Here is a 24320-nt window from a genome sequence, read left to right on the forward strand (position 1 = left end):
AAATTATACTTATTAGGAAAAAAATTAAATTAGGAAAAAAATTAAATATACACACACACACAACCAAGAGACTGTTCTTAAATAATTCATGGGATTTCCTTTTAAGTTGTCAAATTTAAATTTTCCATGTGGCTTTTACCTTAACTGCAGCTCTTCTTTTTAATGATAAGTAATATATGGAGCAATGAATACAACTCCTAATGAGTTTCATCCTACTACATATTTTGGAAGCATCCTAGAAGCTAAGTCAAACTTCCTTTTAACTGTAAATCTATTTAGAATACTTGAGTGTAATTTGAAGGAACATCATTAGAGATTTAGTTCAACCTCCTCACATGACAGATGAGCCACAAATATACAAATAGGGTAAGTCACTTGTCCATAATAAGCCACAGGCAGAACTGACATGTGAACCCGGAGCAATCCAATGCTCTTTATGGAGATACTATAGCCTGAACAAACTTTATTACCAGTAACCAAACCAAAACAAAATAAAACCAAGCCATGAGATGGAGAATATTCTGGTAATATTTCTTGACAGGGACAACTCTGATTGGAGTTTTAAAAACATGGAATTAGAACAGTTATTCTGGTCTTTTGTGTGTATTAGAATACAGCTATTAGGTATAGGCAATGACAGTGTTAACTATAATATGTCACATATTATGTGATTATTACACATAATATGCTTAGTTTATGTATATGAAAATATTACAAAAATTAACAGTCACAATTCACACATTTCACTCAGAAATCACTTTTATTCATTGTGCAGGGATAAAAATGGAGAAAATGACTAAATTATAAAGACTTGGAAAAATCATAAAGCATAAGGGAAAAAAAAGAATAAAGAGAATGAAAAAAGGTGACAATAACAGGCAATATGGTACCTTTTTCCTATGAGATCTGATTCTACCCAAAGATACTGGATAGGTGTGTGTGTGTGTATGTGTGTGTGTGTGCAGTCACAGAATACTCTACATGCTGATCTGTTTCTTTTCTCCATCCTGTCTTTTGTTCCGACATCTTGACTCCAAAAATACATATTCCTACTTCAGGAAAAATCTACAGGTGGCTACTGCCTTCATACACCTCTTACTTAACCAAGGTAAACTTTTTGTGGAAGTGTATTTCTAGGAAAAAAAAGCCAAAAAATAAGATCTTCCACAATGATGGACATTTCAAAGAAATTCTCCTCTCTTTCCCTAGAATATACTCTTATTCCTATAACCTACTCAACATTTTGTTCATTTAATTCGGAATCCACCCAATGTTAGTAACACCTGACCTGAGAATCCACCTAACATTTGGGACAAGTATTCCCAATATCCCCAGGAAAGTCACTTCTTAACTTCACCAAAATAGTAGTAGTAGTAGTAGTAGTAACATAATCTTTAAAAGTTAACAGAACATAACCAATTTTCTTAAATAACACAACAAAAAAATTGCCTCAAAAGAAGCCATTCTTACTTACAGAGTCAGGTTACTATTATGTACCAATAAATATTATGAGTTTATTTTTAAGAAAACTCTTGAATTAAAAACTAACTTGTACCTTTTCAAGGTCTGGATCCTGAAAGGGAAATTTACTGATGACTATTTTATATTCTTCTTCATTAACAACAGGGATGGGGCTGTAATTATCTTCTTCAAAAATGTCCCTGTTAAGAAGAGAAAATTGAAAATTTAATATTAGAAGATATCATTATAGTACTATAGGACAATATTAAAAAAAAACACAACAGAAGCATTTTTATTTTGTCAGTTAGAGGTCTAAATAGGAAAAGACTACATAATCATCCAGAATTTTTAAATTCAGTATCAAATAAGTCTTATCCCTTGGCATTCATGTGCAACCTCTTCTTTCCACTTGTACTTTTAGTTTTTCTGATCTAGAACAATTCTCAAGATGATACAATCTAAATGAACTCATTATCTATTATCTATAACTAAAAACAGAGCCATGAAATGAAGAGTATTCCAGTCATATTTTTTGATAGGAACAATCTGAAGTCATATGTCTCGTGTTTTCTCTCTTCCCAACTATCTCATATGACAACAATGTCTTCTATTGTTCAGTGTCTCATAATGTAATTAGAAAAAAACTTTTTATAGGAAAAAAATCTTACATACTACTCATCAAACATCCATGTGCTCTCCCACACAGCTCCTTTGCAAACAGGCAGTCATACGACCAGTTTTGGCCATCAGGTTGTGAATGCAAGTGACAGGTGTTGCTTCAAATCTAAAGCATTTATGAGCTAACTATGCGATGCTTCTTCCCATGGTGACAGGGGAGACCACATGTTGAGAAAGTAGACTCACAAAAGCAAACAGCCTAGGTTAGGATTATTAGACACATTGGATTTCTGTGTGAGTGAGAAATGTCTTTGTTCATTCACTGAGATTTGGGGCATTTTTGTTACTGTTGCATAACCCAGACAGTCTTAATATACCTGCCGTCCAATCATCAACTTCCTTTTAATCAGTAGTTCAGTCTGATTAATATTTATTGAGCACCTTTTATGTGCTAGGCTCTGAGCTAACTGTGATGAAAACTTAATTCCTCATGAAGATAAAAGCAAGAGCTGTTCTCAAAACTAATGGGAGAGACAGATATACAAACAAATTATAATGTTTATAATGATGTGTTATACAAATAAAAGAGGTACAAAGTTCAGAAATAAGATAAAGTAGTGATATATTTTATTAGTAGCTATATATTTTATTACATTTAAAGCTATCATATTACTATTAATACATTATATTGTAGCATATATATTATAGATTACTACCCCTATCAGTAAGCACTACCTCTATTTCTAAAATACTAAATATAAAAAAATCGTTGATACTTATACATGACTCATCAAGACTGTCAATTATTCATTTGGAACAACATCCTTACCATATCACTGCTAAGGAATGTTAACACACAATTCTTAAATAAGGATTTATTTAGTTGATTTTAATAGAACTGTATCACTTGGTGAACCAGTTAAGTAGTTTAAAAAGATTTCTATTACAGTCTTCAGAAGGTCAGTCTTCCACAGTTTTGAAAATTGATGGCGTATATGTCAAGCTGCTGTTAAATCATGTAACAAATTTTCTATTTTAATCTCATCAAATATTATTGCCACATTACTTCTACCATATTTTGGGTAAACTAGATCTAAGATCTCAAGATTAACTTCTTTTTTGGAAGGAAGGAAAAAAGAAAGGGAGGGAGGGAAAAAGGAAGGAATGAAGAGAGGGAGGAAGGGAGGAAAAGGGGAACAAGAAAAGTTTTTAGAATTTAAAAAGGAGGGAGCATATTTCTCTTTTTATGGCAATACAAAATTACATAGTTATTAAAATATTTTGTCCCTTCAGGCAAGTGATTAAAGCAAAAGTAATTTCCTAATTAGATGCTTTAAGATTTTTAATTTAGTTATGCTGTTTGTAAAAATAGCACTTTCCCTAAACAAAATTTACAAACTATAAATACTAATATGTCTCTAATGCTAAATACCTTTGAATACTTACAGCCTTTTACCTAAACATTTATTGGGGAGAAAAGACTATAAAGATTAGAATTGTAAGTAGTACATTTAAAAATTAATTATAAGTGGTGTGGACATTGTGGAAAATAGTATGACAATTCCTCAAAATATTAAACATATTTACATATAATCCAGCAATTCCACTTCTGGATATATATACCCCCAAAGATTTGAAAACAGGGACTCAAACAGGATATCTGTACACCAATGTTCATAGCAGCATTATTCATAATAGCCAAAAGGTGGAAACAATCCAAATATCTATAGATGGATCAACGATAAATAAAATGTGGTATATATATACAATGGAGTATTATTCAGCCTTTAAAAATGAAATTTGACACATGTTAAAACATCAATGGACCTTGAAGACGTTATGCCAAGTGAAATAATCCAAACACAAAAAATATAAATATTATACGATCCCACTTATATGAAGTACCTAAAACAAATTCATAAAGGCAAAGTAGAACGGTGATTGCCAAGGGCTAGAAAAAGAAGGGAATAGGGAGTTATTGTTTAATTGGTATAGAGTTTAAGTGTGGGAATATGAAAAAGGTCTGGAGAAGGATAGTGGTGATGGTTTCAACATAAATGTACTTCATGCCATTAAACTATACATTTTTAAAAGGTTAAAATGGTAGATTTTATGTTACGTATATTTTACCACAATAAAAAATTATTATAAGCATTTTAAATTGGTAAACACAAAATCAATTACTGTAGCATTTGACAAACTTTCTCACTACATCAAGGCACCATGTTTTAGACTAACCTGAAAACTCCAGCCCATTTCTTAAGCAGTGTTTCATTGTATTGATCTCTTATTTCAAATAAAAGGTCAAAAAGTCGGTTCACTGGAAAACCATAACCCTAAAACACACACATAAAAAAAAAGGATAACTTAAAGGTATTCATTTAAAAATATTGGGAATACTGGAGAATTATTTGAATGTGATCACTATACACATTATATGCCATTCCCAACAGTATGAAAAAGAAAGGTATCCTTTAGATTTTACAGGGTTGCCTTAGGTAGAAAAGAGGCTGAACAGAGTTTTATGAAGGTGAAAAAATTTCTCCATTTCTTGTGTCTTTTCACTCTGGATTACTTTGTTAGCTTTAAAGTATTAGGGCATTTCCCCTCCCTTCCCCATTGCCACTCCCCCTGCACAACTACTATTTCCTTCTGGCCCCCCTTTTCGTTTCCAGTGCTCCTGCCTTCTCTCTGTGGCAGCTCAACTCTGAGCCACTGGGGGGAGGGAGAGAGAAAGGGGTGTGGAGGAATTGGGGTTCTAGGGAGTAGGAGCAGCAGCATCACTTCCAGAAAGTTCAGGAACCCTGGAAAGGAGAAAGAATAAAACTCCAGGAAGAAGATAGAGAGAGGGTAGAATGGAAAAAATCTCACTTAACTTCTAAAGTGTACTTCTGGCCTTCTATCGCCACAATCTCAGGACAGATTGGGAATAAGACATTCATCAACAAGATGAAAGATGAGCTGTTGCCAGAGAAGGGCTGTAGGGTGACTCCACCCCACTACCCCACCTCGGTAACTGTGTCTGCCTCAGTGTCCCTGCCCTCCGGCATCAATATGGACCGAGTCCAAGTCAGACCAGCTAACCCTACATGGCCAGGCGTCTGTTAATGGTGGCCCCGGTGCCATCTACAGGACTGATGACTGCTGGTCCTGGTTTAGTTATCATGTCCCCCTGGGGCTCCCTTGTGACCACAGCCTCATCAGCTCAGACCTTCTCCATTTCAGCCCCCATGGCTGTCACAGCTCTGCCCCTGGGCTCACAAGCCCTGAAGGTGGTCCCTGACCTTTCCAAAAAGGTACCATCAGCCCTAGGGGGAAGGAGGTGGAGGTGGCAATGTGGCTCCTAAGCACCCCCAAACTGAAAGAAGAAGAGGATGCTGGAATCAAGGCTACCTGAAATGAATGACCCTTATGTCCTCTCCCCTGAGGATGATGATGACCATCAGAAAGGCCAAAGGAGCGAAGGGATCTACGGCACAGGAAATAGACAAAGCCTTGGGCTCATGGATTCAGTTCCCGGCTCCACCATGAACTTGCATCTGACATTCTACTCAAAATCGGAGATGCAGATCCACTCCAAGTCACACACTGAAGCCAAGCCCCACAAGTGCCCCCATTGTTCCAAGACCTTCACCAACAGCTCCTACCTGGCCCAGCACATCCGTATCCACTAGGGGACCAAGCCCTACAGTTGTAACTTCCGTAAGAAATCCTCCGCCAGCTCTCTCACCCCCAGCAGCACACCCGAATCCACACTGGTGACAGACCATAAAAATGTGCACACCCAGGCTGTGAGAAAGCCTCCACATAGCTCTCCAATCTGCAGTCCACAGAGACAGCACAACAAAGATAAATGCTTCAAGTGCCACAACTGTCATCGGTGTACGAGAGGCAGCCTCGCTAGAGATGCACCTCTCGATACATATGGTGAAGCATGTCAAGGTATACACCTGTACTATCTGTGGTCAGGCATATACATCGGAAATGTACCTTATGAAACATACCGTGTTTCCCCGAAAATAAGACCTAGCCGGACAAAAGACACTCTAATGCGTCTTTTGGAGCAAAAATTAATATAAGACCCGGTATTGTGTTAGATTACATTATATTATATTATACTAAGTATTATATTATATTATATATTATATCCGGTCTTATATTAAAATAAGACTGGGTCTTATATTAATTTTTGCTCCAAAAGACGCGTTAGAGCTAATGGTCCGGCTAGGTCTTATTTTCGGGGAAACACGGTATGTGCAAACACAACCCTCCTGATCTCCAGCAAGTACAGGCAGCGGCAGGAGCAGCAGTAGTGCCCCAGGCCCAAGCTCAAGCTCAAGCTCACACTCAAGCCCAAGCTTCCCAGGCATCATAGCAGCAGCAGCAGCCACAGCCACCATACTTCCAGTCCCCTGGGGCAGCCCTCCAGGATGGGGGTGGTGGATACAGCAACCCCAACCCTCCACCCCTGTATTCCTTTGATCTGACCCCCTATAAGACAGTGGAGCATCATAAGGACATATCTGCCTCACTGGCACCACCAGCACCATCCAGGTGGAGCACCTAGACAGCCAATAAGAGACCTATGCTGCCACCCACTGGGAAGAGGGAAAAGATGTTCTGGTCTTTTCTTTCTCTAACTCCTCTTGGTGGGAAAAGTACTCTTCTTCCCTGACAAGCCTTGGCTCCATCTCCTTAGGCCTTAGGTACTGCCTTCCTTCGGAGGATACCATCCTTATTTTCAACTCTTCAAAAGGAACATCAGCCCTCCTGATTGGTGGGGACTAGCTTTTAAAATTTTGGGATTGGTGCTCAAAGGAGGGATTTGCTATGACCTCACAGAAACTTTTCTAGTGTGGGCACTTCACTCTCTCCTTACCCTCATAATCCTCGAAGTTCAGGCTGATGGAAGACTAGAGACTGGCTCTCCCAGATACCAAAGAGAAGGGAGCCCTAAATGCAACCAGCCTCCTGTTCTAATCTTGCCTGCGAAAGAACAGGTTTCCCACATGCCTTGATCCCTGGGAGCCATTTTCTTCCTCCTCGTGGTCTCATTTCAGTTCCTACTTAATGCTGGAGGAAGGAGAGTTGGGTGGTGGTCAGACCCCCTTTATTTGTAAAGGGGCACGAGCTGAGAAGTGGTCCCCAAGGGGTTGGTGATCCCCAAAATGACCGAAGGTTGCTTAGAAGTGTGAGTTCTTCTTGGAGCCTCTCCTCTTCTCTGCCAACCAAGGCCCTGTGTACTCTATCTTCCCATCCCAAAATCTAAGGGGCTGTGGGAGCTTTGTGTTCGTTATGAAATCCCACAAGAAGGGTGTGACAGAGAAGGGAGAGTTCAGGGCTGGACTTCGCTCCCTAGGTGCCACGGTCAATTGCCGGACACTGACTTATATAGAAATATATATATATACCTATTCATCACAGCCATTTTGTTGTAACCACTTGTGTTTATAACATAAACAGGGCGTGTGTTACTCCCAGGGCCCATGATCATTGTCCTATGGCAGAACTCATATCTTCTAATTTCTAGTTCAGGGTTCTTTCTACCACATCATGTACTTTTTTTCTTTTTAACTACAAAACTACTTCATTCCAATTGAATGACCAATATTTAAAAAGATGGTAAAATTCCCTGAGCTCTGTCCAAGTTTCAAAATCAGGAAGAAAAGTGGTATGAAAAGTTCTGGGTAACAGGGGAATATCAATATATATGTAAATGTTTGGTTACTACTAATTTACTACCATTAATTAATCTACAATAAAATAAATGAGCGTGGTCTATTATTTTGTATATCTTTAAGTACTTAAAACAGCCATTAATTGAATGTTAGATTATCACCCACCTGCAAAGTATCTGCAAATATTACAATGAGATTCTTCAGCTCCAGAACAAGATCAGGATCAGTGCAATAAGACTGTAGGGAGAAGAGGAAGGAGAGAAGTGGTAGGTGCAGGTGTGGAAACACAAACAAACAAAAACCAGCATTATTTGGTTAAAAACTAATAAAACCTGAAATTTTTCCCTTTAATCTGCCAGACTTAACGACAAATTTAAAATCTTGTTATTAATTAGATCCACAGCTAGCTTCCTGTTTTCAGTAAAAATTCTTAGGGAAAGATCATAAAATGACATATCTAAAGTATCTGTATTGTATGAAAAGGAATTTTTCTGAAATTTGTTCACACTAAACTTTGGTTAAAGCAATGATGCTTATATTTCTACTAGTTATTTTAAACTAAAAAAATGGGATATACATATGTGTATATATACGTATCACATATTTTTAGTTTTCAATTATTTATTCCCTTATTAAAAAGACACAAATATATTACTTTTTCCAACATAAGAATATCAAATTTAAGTATTTTTGTAGTAATTCACCAAAAGAAAGTAATTAATTTCAAAGGGACAGTGAAAATCACTGTCGCTTTAACAGTATTTAATAAGATTTTGAGTGTGATATGTTGCATTTAACATATTATAACTTTGATGTCACAGGATTAATAGGAAGCATACTATAATTTTACATATTCAGAGCTGGTCTGAATATAAACCATGATAAAACATATAGTTCTTTATTAATATGTTAGGAAAAGTGTAGTTCACTGGAGAAATAGTATATCAAGAACCTACATTCCTGATAAATAAAACTGTATTTATAATCTAAATATCACATAAACTAAAAATCCTCCTCTATTTTCAATCCCTATTGTCAATAATAAAATTATAAATAATAGATTACAAAATTTTAAGTATGCAGAGATTTTACTGAGGGTAAACTACTAAAAGTGTGTTAAGTAAAAGTCTACACTGAGCAATCAATTTCAGTAGTCTTCATACCACTAACATATTTATTATTTCCGTAAGAGTCATATTACAGAAACATTTGATCATTTTACTTTCATTCATAAAAAAAGAACCCTCATTATATAAAGGTTAATTATTCAAATGAGTTCAAATTTTAACAATTGCATATTTTTTAAAAGTTAGTAATTGTATTACTGCAAACAAATTATGAACATCAAAGAAAAAGTTCTACTGAGTTTTAATAGTGGAGTTTACTTTGGAAGAATTTGGAATGAAAAATAAAAACCCTTTCTTCACGGTGTTTTTCAGTGATCTAATGAAGAGGTCAATTGAGACTAATGGGACCAGTTTTATTCTTCATTTTCTATAATACTGGACTAAACATGTCTTGGGAAGCCCCAGTTGCAAATATCACAGCCCAATATTACCAAACAAAAGCCTGACATTACTACTTCCTAATCTGAGCAATTACCAAAAATATACAGAACGATGTAATATAGTATTCTTCTGACATTATACATCTCAGAAGTCATTGAAGTAACTGAATTAAAATTTTAGTGACAAATTGTTTGACTTACTGAATGAGCTCTAAGGACAGCAATTATCTTTGAGAGGGCCATGTTCCACAGTTCATCCGTGTATGCCCTGGTTACTAATCCTTGGGTCACATGTAAAATGTGATCTTCCACCACAAAGAACCTAAAAACAGTTATTACCAACATAACATGAGTCAAAAAAAATTAAAATCCAAATAGAAAATGATTAGTTCTGACATTTAACATAGTATAAAAATAATAGTTATTTCCGTATTAGATACGTACCCTACAATTTGAGTGAAATATCTTCTATAGCCATCAACTGTTTCATGCTTTAAATGAAAAATAAAAGTCAATGTAAACCAATACATACCAGTAACATAAAAGTTCTAAGTCACTACAACATTTATTAACAAATATTTATTGAGAGCCTACTATTTTTAAAGCAACAGGGATATACTGGTTAATAACAAAAAGTCCTTACCCTCATGAAATTTGCATTCAAAAGGAGACAGACAATAAACAAGTTAAAAAGTAAATATGACTTCAGAACAACCCCCCCCCCCCCACCTCCTCAGTAGGTTAATTCAAGCCACCATCATCTCTCACTTGGGTTATTATCATTCTCCTACCTCGTCTCCCCAGCTTCCAGGCTTACTTCCTAGAATCTAATCTCCAGATAGCTCCAGAATGATACTTTTCAAATAGTAATCAGATCATATATCTTCTGCTAAAAACCTTCCAATAACTTTTCATCTGATTCACAAAAAAATTCAAATTCCTTGCAAATAGTCTACAATTGCCTATCGTTCATCATTTTAAAAAAAGGCATACAGGAAATATTTGATCATTTGAATTTCATTCATAAAAGTTTATTACATTATTTGAAAAATTTATTTCATTATTTCAATTAAGTTCAAATATTATATTTTGCTTATTTCAAAAATGTGATCAAAAATTTTAAACATGGATTTTTTGGGAGGTTGGAAGGGGTATTATTATTACTTTTTAGATTAAGAATATTGTGATCAAAGAGTGTAGTCTATATGACATCAGATATTTCATATTTCTTGATATTTGCTTATTAGTTACATTTTATAATGTTCCATTTGTGCTTGAAAGAATCTGTTTCTACAGTTGGTGAAACAGGATTCTATATAGTCCATCAGCTCAAACCTATTAAGTGTGTTCTGTATTCTTACTGATATCTATTTGATTTATAAGATACTGACATGCTTAAAACTCCACTATACTATTCATCCTTTTAGTTGTGGCAATTTTGCTTTAAATATTTTGATTCAATATTAGTAAGTGCTTATAGGTTTAACTTAGCCATTTCTTATCAACTCTGAGGCACGAATATTTTATTTTTTATCATTCTAGCTTTTCTGTGTTATATGAAAATATATACTTTTACTACTCTTTCAGTGGTTACTCCCGAAATTATATTACACATACTTAAATAATCAAACTCTAACATTAATCAGTATTTTTACTCTTCTGGACAATTCAGAAACTGTAGAATAGTTTCATTTCATTAACTTCCATCTCATTCTAATGTTATGTTTATGCTATTGTTTACTTCAATTCTATCTTGTTTTAAAGTCCATAATATTTTGTTACTTCCTACAGTCAACGTAGATTTACTCACTTATTTATATTTTCTTTGATATTCACTCCTAGCATCTCATATCTTCCATTTGGCATCACTTTCCTTTTGCCTGAAATAGATCCTTTAGAACTTCCTTAGTAAGGGTGTCTTCGTAGCAAACTCTCCTCTTTTTGTCTGAAAATGTCTATCTTTGCCCTTGTTTCACTGGATATAGAATCCTAGATTGACAGTTATTTTCCTTCAGCATTGAAAATATTCCACTGTTTTGTTTATCTGAAAATAATTTCTTTTCTTTGGGTATTTTTAAGGTCTTCTCTTTGTCTTTGTTCCTAAAGCCAAGTCTATTGAGGTATAATTTATGTATAGTAAAATTAACCCTTTTTATATGTAGAATCCAATGAGTTTTGACAAATGTAGACATCTGTACAACCACCACCAAAAATCAAGATGTAGAATATTTCCATCTCATAAAAAAGATCGCTCATGCCCCTTTGTAGTGAATCATCTGCCCAATCCCAGCCCTTGGCCACTGATCCCATTCTGTCACATAGATTTGCCTTTTCAAAAATGTAATATAACAAATCATACTATACATAACTTTGTGATAGCTAAATTTTTTCACTTAAAATAATGCTTCTGAGATTCATCTATGTCACTGCGTGTTATCAGTTCCTCTTCTACTGCTAAGCAGTATTCCATCACATGGATGTATGGCAATGTGTTTATTCACTAGTTAGACATCTGGGATGCCTCCAGTTTTTGGTATTTATGAATAAAGTTACGATAAAAATTCACATATAAGTCATTGTGTGAAGATACATTTTCATTTCTCATGGGTAAAAACCTAGAAGCAGGACTGCTGGGTCATATGGCAAGAGTAAACTTAAAATTTTAACAAATTGCCAAACTATATTCCAAAGTGTCCCACCAGAAGTATATGAAAGTTCCAGTTGCTCCACATCCTCATCAGTACCCATTCTAGCAGATATATAATTTTTAATTTCAGCCATTCTAGTAGATATATAATTGTATCTCGTGGTTTTAATTTGCATTTCCCTAATGAAAAATGATATTGAACATTTTTCATGTGCGTTTTTGTCACTGTGTATCTTTGGTAAAATGTCTACTTGGATCTTTTGTCCATTAGTTTGTCTTTAATTATTCAGTTATACAAGTTCTTTATGTATTCTGGATACAACCTCATAGTTAGACACAAGTTTTGCAAATATATCCTTCTTGTGTCTTGTCTTTTCATTTTCTTGACAATGTCTTTTGAAGAGAAGTTTTTCACTTTAATGTTTAATTTATCAATTTCTTTCTTTTATGTATGGTTCATGCTTTATGTATCTCACATAAGAAAATACTGACTGCTTAACCCAAGGTCACAAAAATGTTAACCTTTGTTTTTTCTAACAGTTGTACAATTTCAGCTCTTACATTTAGATTCACGACCATTTCTTAAATTGGTGAATGAGGTAAGAATCAAATTTGGTTTTTTTTTTGTATGTGGATAATTTAATTCTCTTGTGGTGAGAAGACATGCTTTGGATGATTTCAAGTCTTTTGTATTGTTGAGATGTATTTTATAGCCCAGAGTAAAATCTACCTCTATGAACCTTCCACATGCACTTGAAAAGCATGTGTATGCTGCTTTTTGGGGTGGAGTATTCAATAGATGTCAATTAATCAAATTAGCTGATTATGTTTTTCAGGTCTTCTATTTTCTCTCTTTGGTATTCTGAAATTTCATTGTAAGGTCTTTAAGAACGCATTCCTTTTTATTTAACCTATTTGAGATTCCTTGGGCTTGACTCTGTAGATTTCTATTTCTCATCTGTCCTGGAAAATTATAAGCCATTATGTCTTCAAATACGCCTCTGTCCCATTTGTTCTATCTTCTCTTTCTGAAACGCCAACTAGAAATACGTTAGACCTTCTTTCTGTATCCTCACACTCATCTGTATTTTTATCATTTCATCTTTCTGTGATACTTTCTAGATAATTTCTTCAGATTACCTAAGAGAATGCATCAACTGTCAAACCTATCATAAAATTTTTAATTTTGGTTGACACACCTTTAATCTCTAGGTATTCTACTTGGTTTTTCTTCACATTTTTGGGTCATTTTTTATATTTTCTTGTTCCCTAATTATATCAGCAAGCTTGCCTTTTATTTCTTTAACTATTTTAAATAGTGTTATTTTATATTCTACGGCTAATGGGTCAAATATTGAAAGTCTAGGATTTATTTCTGTGGTCAATATTTCTAATGATTCTCACTTTTTTGGTAATTACTTTTCACTGCAAATTGCTAATTTTCCTTGAAACTTTAACTATGGATATTCCTTAACTCTGGTATGAAGGTTCAGAGAAGATCTGCATTTACTTCTACTAAGCACCTGGAGGCAGTATCAGCATGGAACCACTTTAAGCTAAATTTTCAACTTGAGATTTTTCTTGACTATCCAACTAGAATAAACTGGGTTGAAAACACATGTGAGGAATTATTTGTTATGAATTCTCAGACAGTTTTTTCTTATTGTTGTTCACTCAGTACCAAGATTTGAGATAGGCGATTTCCTGAGAGTATTTGGCAGAAGGAACAAAGAGATTTTGTTAGATGGTTTGTATCTCTAGGTCATCGTAATAATGGGGCTATAATTCTTTGGAGTCTCAGGTTTCTTTACAAGGGAGACAAGTATTTTGGGTGGCTCTGGCTTGGCCCTCTATATCCCCATGTCCTTAAAAAGGACATGCTTTCCCATTCAGCAGATGTCCCTATGATAAAAGCTACATTTAGTGCTTCATTAAACTTATCTCAATTTCTGCTTTCATTTAGGTTTTCCTGTTTTATAGTCAGATGTATTGAGGTATAAGTTACATACAATAAAACACTCTTTTTTATGTGCTGCTGCTATCAGTTCTCACAAATACATCTAGTCATGTAACTATCACCAAAACCAACATGTAAAACAGTTCCACATTGACTTAGTTTTTGTCCTGTCTATACTTTCAGTGCATTTAAAAGCAACTTAAAATTTTAAAAAATGTTATATCCAGTATCTTCAGTTGTTTTTTCAGTGGAACAATTAATCAAGGTACAGAGTCCACCATATTTTCAGAAACTAATTATCACTACCTGACAATTCATATATTTACTTGTTTATCTTTTTGCTTATTCACTATTTTATTTTACTGTATATCTTCTCTAATAGAATGTAAGCTAATAAGAGAAGGGATTTATCTATTTTGTTCAATACTGTATCCTTAGCACCAAAACCAATTATTGGAAATAGGTGTTCAATAAATATTTGTAGTTGAATGAATAGTGATACAAGCAGGCAAGGGGCTAAAAAGTGACAACATAATTCAAAATTTTCATATACTTACCATATTTGACTGGGGTTGTAATACCAGTCTTGCTTGTTTTTTTCTTTGTTTTCGGTAATAATTTTCAAATGTCTCCTCGTCACCCTAAAATAAAAGCAGTAGAGTAATGAGAACACACACACACACACACACACACACACACACACACACACAATACTTACCAAAACAGAATAAATGTGCAAACATCGGTAAACTGGGGAAAAATCAACAAGGTCCTGAACAGTTAAGACCTGAAAAATAAAACCATTTAAGAAAATTATAGGTCATTACTAGTCCACTGTTGGATAATGTAAAGTTAATGATACACAAGGAGATTCATGGACTTCATGTTATAACATTTATCACCCATAAAAAGCATACAATATAAATGCAATGCCTTTTTCATTTTGTTTTGGCATTTGTTCAGTAGTTCATTCTTTACATATTTATCATCATTGACTGTTTTAGATTATAAGGTATAAAGGGGAGAGACTGTGTATCTTTAACGTGCTTGGTAGATTACAAGAAAATTTCTATCAATAACTAGATACATCATTATTGCTTTTGGTAAAGATGGTACATGGATTTATGGTTTAGCTGTAGACAAAGTTCCTTCTCTTATGTAGCTAAGTCTTATAATTTATCATTATTTAATCAAACTGAAGACATTATCACTATTATTTTATGGAACACTAAGAACAAAAAAAAACACTACCACTTGAAACTATGATGTCATTAATTTTAAGATGTATCAAATTCTAAGATGCCATAATATTTTAAAAATTGCACCTCAGAATTGAAATAGAGTAGTATAAAGTTTCTCAAAACTTGAGAAACTCTTTTTAAAGGAACACATTTCTACACTCAACATTTCTAAGCTCATGAGTCCTCAGAATAGACTTAAATTATTTTTATTATTGTGCTACTTATTAGGGAAAATGATAGAAACAAAACGTAGTAATAATAAAATAGATGTGAAAGAACAAGGGAACAACCAAGTTTTTCTTAGATACGGATTTGGGCATTGGGCATGATGGTGATGCTCCCAGCAGTTAACAATGTGCAAAACAGACTAGGGGAAAATCAAGCAAGACTAAATGGTCCATTTTCACCATTCTGAATTTCAAGGAAGAATATAGAGATTCTATGAATACTGATTAAGAAAGAATAAAAGGTAGATTTCAAAAAAACATTTATTTAATTTCAAGGGACTAATCAGGACACACTAATTCTACATTAGGAAGACATTAAACTATCTAAGGCTGTTCACTTGTCTGTATTCATTACAATATCTGATATCTGTGCATATGCATACATATGTGTATATATACACACATACACATATACACATGTACACATATATTTATATACACATACACATACATATTTATACAGAGACATAAATACATAAAGATGGTCCCTGACTTACGATGATTTGACTGTACCATGATGTGAAAGCAATACACATAATTACATGAGATATTCAACACTGATTATAATTTGTGTTAGATGGTTTCACCCAACTGTAGGCTAAGTAAGTGTTCTGAGCATGCTTAATGTACGCTAGATTAAACTATGACATTCGTCAGGTTAGCTGTATTAAACACATTTTTTACTTAGAATATTTTCAACTTATGACAGGTTTATCAAGATGTAAACCCCATCATAAGTCAAGGAGCATCTGTAGTCTCACTCATCCTCAGGCATATTGTAGATATGTACACATTATACTTTTCTCTCAACCACAGAGAAGGCTATGGGCACATATTCACATGGTTCTTTTTATCAATCAATTAAAAGTTTTTACTATGCCCCAACTAAGGCTTTGAAAAAGAATTTAAAGTCTCATTGACAAGGTAAAACTTATAAACAATTGGGAATAACTAGGCTCCTTATGGTATTAACTAAATTCAAAAAGAATACAAAGGAAAAGATAAAAAGTAGGCTCAATAGAAGACTGCGGAGAGATTAAAAGGAGCATAGGACTAAGACTGAATTTGGATATAGAAGATAAAAGAAAAAGTAAGCATTTAAGGATAATTTCAAAGTTTCTAGACTTAAGATTTTTTTTAAGAAATAAAAAACTTTAGTCATATTAGTTATTTTGTAGTATCTGGGCACCAATTAAAGAAAACAAAAAGGTAGGCTCTTCTTGACCTAAATGGCAAGGTCAAGCCATCATGAAATTAAATGTTAGCCACAGATAATTACAATATAAGTGATCACTACAAAAAAAATTATTAGATTTACACTTTTACTGCTAATTATGGAAGAACAACTAGTTTTAACTATGATTTACAAATATAATCTACAATATTTCCTGTTTACCTTACCAATTATGCAGTATAATATTTCAGATGATTCCATTGCCCTAATAGCTCCTTACTAACTGATCTGCATATATTCAATCTGCACATGGGAAGATTGAGAATCACACACATACAACTCAAAAGGAAAAATTCATCAAAAGAAAGACAAAGAGAGAAACTAACTCCCATCACCTCCTCTTCATTCTCATCCTCTTCCTCAAATGCATGTTTCAATTCAATTTCATTCCTTTCTTCTGGAATTCTATCATTTATATACATCTTCTTCCCAAATTTTACGTTATTTTGCTTTGGCAGAGCTACACTGAAGGTTTTCTGCTGTTGTGCCTATTTTGGAAGAAGAAAAATTTGGATTATTTCAAAATTTATTATGGTCGAAATTGGTTCAAGAATTTGTTCACATTTCCTTATATGTGTATATATATATATATATATATGTGTGTGTGTGTGTGTGTGTGTATATATATATGTGTGTGTGTGTGTGTGTGTGTGTGTATATATATATATATATATATATATATATATATATATATATATATATTTTAAATTCAAGAAAACTTTATTTCCATACTTGGCAGATAGAAATACCAATATAGATATTCTAAAGGATAATGCCAGTGTAGACAGTAACAACCACAATTGCTTGCAAGAATGCAGTTCATTTACTGAAACCCACTTATATTTTTAATAATGTCTGTAGGCAGAGGATCTGAAGTGATGTCCCATTTTTTATTATTTGTGCCCTCTTCTTTTTTGAACAGTCTTGCAGGGGTTTATAATTTTATTTCAAAAGACGAAGACCCAATTTTTGACTTTGTTGATCTTCCCTATTTTCTTGTTTTTTATTGTATCGATTTCTACTCTTACCTGGATTATTTCCTCCCACTTTGTTTTTTTAACTTTATTGTGGTAATAAGCACACTAAGATGAGATCTACCCTCTTAGCAAACGTTTAAGAGGGTACATTATTACATTCTTAATATACATTGACAATGCATTATTGGTGACTATGTATACAATGTTGTACAACAGACCTTTAGAGCTTATTCATTTTTGCTTAACTGAAACTTTATGGCTACTGATTAGTAACACCCCATTTTCCCCTCTTTCCAGCCCCCAGCAACCACTGTCCCACTCTTGATTCTATGAATTTGACTACTTTAAATTATGTTCCTTTTTAAAGGCTGGATAGTATTCCATTGTATGTACATATCACATTTTCTTAATCCACTCATCTATCAATAGACATTTAGGTTGTTTCCACATCTTGGATATTGTGAATAATACTGCAATGAGCATGGGTGTAGTAATATTGCTTTGAAATTCTGATTTCAATTCTTTTGGATAAATATCCAGAAGTGGATTTCTGGATCTATATGATAGTTCTATTTTTAGCTTCTTGAGGAACCTCCGTACTGTTTTACATAGCAGCGACACCATTTTGCATTCCCACCAACAGGGTACAAGGGTTCCAGTTTCTCCACATTCTCAACAACACTTGTCTTTTGTTTTATTGGTAATAGCCATCCTGACAGGTGTGAGGTGACATCCCATTATCATTTTGTTTTGCATTTCCCTGATGGTTAGTGATATTGAGCATTTTCTTTTACATTGGTTAGCCATTTGTACGTCTTCTTTAAAGACATGTCCATTCAAGTCTATAACCCAGTTTTTAATTAGGTGATTAGTTTTACTATTGAGTTGTAAGAGTTCCTTAACATATTTTGGAGATTAACTCATAATCAGATGCATAGTTTGCAAATATTTTTCTCTCATTCTGCAGGTTGCCTTTTCACTCTGTTGACTGTTTCTCTTGCTGTGCAGAAGCTTTTTAGTTTGATGTAATCCTACTTGTTTCTGTTGTCTGTGCTTTTAATGTCATCTCCTCCTCCTTTCTTTGAATTTAATTTCCAATTGTTTCTCTAACTTAAGATCAGTATTTAGATGATTGTTTGTCTTTCTTTCCTAATTTGTAAATTTAAAGGCTATAAAATTTCCCTTAAACAATTTTTGCTGCATTCTATAAGTTTTGATATGTCATATTTTCATTGCAATTCCAAAATACTTTCTGATTTAAACTTAGCTTCTTCTTTGACCCATGGGTTATTTAGAATTTTATGTCTTAATTTCCAAACATACAGGGATTTTCTACTTATCTACTGATTACTAATTTCTGGAATAATTCCAGTGTGGTCTGAGAACATACTCCGTATTATTTCAATCATTTGAAATTTACTGACATGTGCTCTGTGGACCAGAATATAATCAATTTTAGTAAATGTTCCTAAAAATACGAATATATTTTGAAATCATGGGATACAGCGTTACGTGTGTCAGTTAGGTCAAGGTTGTTAATCTTAAAAGGACTATATACTTACTGACTCTAGGAGTTACTGGTTCCAGTAGTTACTAAGAGGAGTGTAGACTCTCCCATTATGTTTGTCCAGTTGTCCATTTATCTTTTAATTGTGACAATTTTTGCTTTATAGTCTAGTACTAGACCATAGTACTACATGTAAACAAATTTAGAATTATTCTCCTGATAAACTGAACCTGTTATCACTTTGAAATGTTCCTCTTTCTCTCACTACTACTGCTTTTTGTCTTAAAGCCTACTCTCATATTAAAATACACAAATCAGCTTTCTTTTGGTTAATGTTTGCACGATATATCTTTTCCATCCTTTTGCTTTCAACCTTTCTATATGTTTATATATAAGGTATGTCTCCTATAAGCAGCATGATTTAATAGAGTTTTTAAAACCCATATTAATTCCCCTCCCAATTTATATGGTTGTTGTTTTGCAGTTAATTCTACATGTATGTAAATCCCATAAGATATTTTTGTTTTATACAACCAATGTATATGTAATTTTACCCAAAATAGTTGCCTTATTTACTTCCTGCATCTCTAGGCTTCTAACTGGGATCATTTTCTTGATGTCTGAAAACACTAATAATTCTGCTAGTATAGGTCTGCTAGAAGTAAACTCCCAGGTTTTGTTCATCTGAAAAATATCTTTATTTCCCCTCCATTTCTAAAAGATATTTTTGCTGGGATAGAATTCTAGGTTGACATATAATAAGGTTCATCAGCATTTTATATATAATATTTCACTGTCATTTGGTTTCCATCAATTCTACTGAGAAGTCAGCTATTGATTGGTATTATTATTGCTCTTTTGAAGATAACATATTTTTTCCTCTGGCTGATTTTAAGATTTTTCTTTACTTTTCAGCATTTTTCAATTACAGCCATTTTTCAATTACAGCCAGTCCTCAACCAACGTTTCATTCAACGTTGTTTCACTGTAGCAATGAGATGCTGTAGAACTCAATTCTTGTTTATGTCAATTAGCCTACGGTAAAACTGGTTTCATTATATGTTGTTTTACTTAACTTCTCAGAACCTATCAACAACATAAAGTGACAACTTAGTGTATGTGCCTAAGTATGGGTTTGTTTTTTGTTTCTCCTGCTTAGAATTCACAAGTCTTTTTGAATCTCTGATTCCAAGGTCTATCCATGTTGTTTATACCCTATTCTCTCCTTTTTCTCCTTGTGGAACTATAGTTACACATATGTATAACCATTTCACCTTATCCTATGTCTTTAAATTCTTTCCTGTACTTTCCATCCTTTTGTCTATCTAAGCTTCAATTTGGATATTTTCCTCTGACCCATTTTCTGGTTCATAAATTCTATCTTCAGATGTGTCTAATCTTTTCTACCTCCTGTATGTACACTGAGTTTTTTATTTGTTAATGTATTTTCAGTTCTAGAATTTCCAGATGGTTTGCTTTATGGTTTCCAATAATCTGCCCAAATTTTCAATCTTGTTTTATAATTCCTTGAATACGTAAATTTTAAAGTCCATGTCTAATAGTTCCACTGCTTAGACTTTGTTTCCCATCCTAGAGTTAGCTTTAAATCAATTACCAAAGAGTATATTCCTCTTCCTTTGAGTGATTCAAGTCAAGCAGTGATTCAATTATTTTAACGCTATTTTGTTTGGAGCACAAAGCTTTACAAAAGAATTATCACTAATTCTTTTTTACACTAATTCTTTTTTAAGGAGAAAACCAGACACATATATTTAAAAACACCAGAAAATTAAAAAGATATTACACATGCATAAAATATGCTGCTTTAACTCCAATTATTATTTGTAGAGGGAAAAAAAATGTTTTAATTTCCTGAAGCCCTGAAATTATGTTAGATCATTTACTTTCTAAGTTGGCATTTGTGTGTGTTGGTGAGAGGGACTGGTTCATTCTTTGGTCAAAATTCCAACTTCTTGAAATGTCCACTAACCTCATAGAAGGGAACTGTAGTATCAAGTTACAAGCTCATTTTATTTTCCACTGAAAATGCCCACAGTCTGTGAAGACTAAGAATGCAGAAGATAATTGAGTATCCCAAATTGACCTAATTATTGATAAAAATAAATATTTATTCTGATTAAGAAGTTGAATACCCTTATATTTTCTTCTATTTATTTTAGTGATACTTTACTAGCAGATCTTCATTAAAAGAGATTGAAAAAAATATAGGCTTAATTCCAGGATTTCAATTTCTTACATACTTCATATTAGTGAAACATTTCCTGTTCTGATGGCTCAGATTGTAAATACTCTGTTCTGTTGGCATACAGAAAGTTTACCTACTGCCTCTTTTAGTGATAAATTCTCTCTATGGGATACACAACTATTAATCAGACCTTTCTACTCCCAGGTAATCAGACCATGCAAATCACAGAAATATAGCTCTCCTTTTACCCAGACATTGATGCTGGCTGCCCTCCAGAGGCTTGTACTTGAGAAAATCACGATCCCTCTCGTCCATTTACACTCTCAACCTACTCACTGAAAAAACAACAACAAAAAAGCCAGAACTTCCTTTCTCCCTCTGTGCCAAACTAACTTTGTCAATGATTTTCTGTTTCTAGAGTATAAAATCATTCATGTAGAGTATTTCTTCCAAACTGTGCTATGTACAAAACACAGTATCAATAGGTATTCCTTAAAAAGGAGGTTCTATGCTCAAATAAGTTACATAAATATTACATACTGTATTTCCCTTCTAGATTTATAATTCATAAGTAAAGAAACCTACTTAACTTTATTTAACCCAGGTTTCCAAATCTTACTTGAACATTTAGTCCTATTTTCCCTTAAAGAACACTATTAAAATGTATGCCAAGGAATGTAATCTGGAAAATGTTAACTGAGACTATGAATTTTAGGTATTTGCTAATTAAACATCAGACTACTCATAGTGGATTCATCTTTCCATTAGAATGAAGGGAAAAAACACCACTACGAGTGCAAGACTGTCTTTTACTTTTAAAAATTCTCCCTAGTGAAGCTAAAATTCAGCTCAAACTCCTTTAATAAACAAACAAATAAACAAAAATAACTTTTTGTGTCACTCATGTTAGGCATAGGCACAGTGCTAGAGTCCAGGAAGACAACATTAAATAGGATATAATCCCTCACTTTAAAAACTCACTGTCTAGTTAAGAACACAAAATAAGCAATTATACTGTAGTATGAAAAGTACAATAGATACACGCACTGAACAGGAAGTGACCATTTCTTGCTGGCAGTAGTGAGATAGGAGGAGGCAGATTTCACAGACAATGTGATCCTTGAGCCAGACTCTAGTCTGGCACCGTGCGACTTTTGGCTCTTCTACAAAGTCAAAATGATTCAGCCATGACAGTATAACTAAAGACACTCATGAAAGAGGACGTCCAAAACTGCTGCAGAAAGTGGCAAGAACGATGGGATGAATGTGTTCGAAGTGAGGGGAGTATTTTGAGGGGGATTAATGGCAATGTGTTTTTTACTATAAGAAATTTCATTTATTTAAACATTCACCGTATTGTTTGATCACAACTCATATAATGTTGAAGAGCTCTCCAATGGGGAAGAACACTCACTGATCAGAGGCAATCAGTCTGAAGGACTTGGGATCCTGAGAAGTAATGGGAGGTGCGAAAGGAAGGATCAGTGGTTCCCCTGATTCCAATTTTATCAAAAAATATATCAATCCTATTAGTATCTAGAAGTGTCAACAGTGAAGACGAATGATGATCACTTCAGAGGATTACTATGAAATCCCACACTTCATTCCACCTTAACAGTGAGGTAATATCCAATCTTTTGGCTCTACTTAGCTCTCCGTTCCTGGGTCTTTCCTAACCTACCTTGTCCTCTGGGGTAATCATAGTCTCTAGACTATGGACTCTTCTTCTAAACATTGACTTCAAATCATAATTCACTTAAATTTTCTTAGTCTTCATCTTTTCCATCAACGAATCTGATATTCAAACTCTAACCCACTGACCTACATACACTTCTACCATTTCTGTTCCCATACTATCACCCACAACTGACCATATTCTGGTCATCCTAATGGTAGGGAAAATGGCCTCAGGCCTAGCTTCCATAGAAAAGAGAGGTAATAAGTTTGGCTTAAGTTCCATTTTGTAGCATCTGTTTATTTACAGCAAACAAAGATATTTTGTCAAACAAGTCTGAATAAAAGACACTACCAAAAACAATCTGAAAATCAAATCTGCTATAGCCCACCTACAGAGAAGCAACAGTTAACCACAAATGAAAAAAAGAAAATGAAGCAACTTTAAAAAACATTATTATGCATCACAAGTCCTACATTATTATATATATAGTTTTCATTTTTATTAAAGTAAGTTGATTCTGGTGAAGAATTTTCAAAACCAATAAATCCTCAAAGTAAACAATCTATTAAACAAAGCAAATTAACATAGAATAGAACATTATACAAAGTTGAAACAAACAGCAATATAACAGATATTATCTGACTTATAATCCTTTCACAAGTTAAAACAGGGAGAAAGTTATATACTGAAGTTTAATTTCTTCTGATGTGACAATAGTCTGATACAGACATATTTCTTTAATTAGAAAAATGATATAAAAGTTCCTCTAAAGTAGTTTGTAATACTTGAAGAAAAAATCATGAGTTAGAATGCATGTTGAGTATTATTTTATTTCTTTGACACTGTTATTACTGGGAATTTTAACGGCTAATTCTTAAAAAACTTAATTAAATTATAATCCTTTAAAAAGTTTTTATTACTAAAAATTTTAAATGTAAACAAGGTAAAGAGATTAATACAATGAACTCCAAAGTACTCATCACCTATCTTCAATGTATTTATACATTGTTTCATCTGTATCTTGACTCACTCCACACATACCCCAATTATTTTTTACAATTTTCTTTCAGGTAAGATTTATATACACTGAAATGTACAGATCTAAACTGTACAATTTTGACAAGGAGATAAACTTTTATCATGGTAAAGAACGTTTCCATTTCCGCAGAAACTCCCCTTGTATCCCTTCCCAGTCAATCTCCCCACCCAGAGGCCACCACTGCTGATTTTTTTCACCTTAAATTACTTTTGCCTGCTTCAGAACTGCATATAAATGCAATCACACAGTGTGTACTTTTTTGTGTCCAGATTCTGTAGCTCAGAGTAATGTCTGGAAGATTTATATTTGTTGAACATATCAGAAATCTATTCCTTTTTATTGC

At 33.7% G+C, this 24320-nt stretch overlaps 1 protein-coding gene and 1 pseudogene across 7 annotated transcripts in view; one reads left to right on the forward strand and one right to left on the reverse strand.

The window, feature by feature from the left end:
* EXOC6 (exocyst complex component 6) overlaps positions 1-24320 on the reverse strand; it is a 172856-nt gene that overhangs the window by 90774 nt on the left and 57762 nt on the right. For 4 of the 7 annotated variants that reach the window (XM_033130780.1, XM_033130777.1, XM_033130779.1 and 1 more), the window contains exons 7-14: positions 16906-17058; positions 14587-14655; positions 14426-14509; positions 9709-9755; positions 9466-9586; positions 7923-7994; positions 4318-4415; positions 1556-1661 (exon numbers count right to left, since the gene is read on the reverse strand). In XM_033130780.1, coding sequence (XP_032986671.1) covers positions 1556-1661; positions 4318-4415; positions 7923-7994; positions 9466-9586; positions 9709-9755; positions 14426-14509; positions 14587-14655; positions 16906-17058 — 750 coding nt within the window. Of the gene's footprint in view, positions 1-1555; positions 1662-4317; positions 4416-7922; positions 7995-9465; positions 9587-9708; positions 9756-14425; positions 14510-14586; positions 14656-16896; positions 17059-24320 lie in introns of all 7 variants that reach the window. The other 3 variants (XM_033130775.1, XM_033130778.1, XM_033130774.1) reach the window with 1 other exon arrangement.
* On the forward strand, positions 4534-6657 carry LOC117036268 (zinc finger protein 384-like; annotated as a pseudogene).

Source organism: Rhinolophus ferrumequinum, chromosome 16, assembly GCF_004115265.2.
Source record: "Rhinolophus ferrumequinum isolate MPI-CBG mRhiFer1 chromosome 16, mRhiFer1_v1.p, whole genome shotgun sequence".
In the NCBI taxonomy this organism is placed as follows: Eukaryota; Metazoa; Chordata; class Mammalia; order Chiroptera; family Rhinolophidae; genus Rhinolophus; species Rhinolophus ferrumequinum.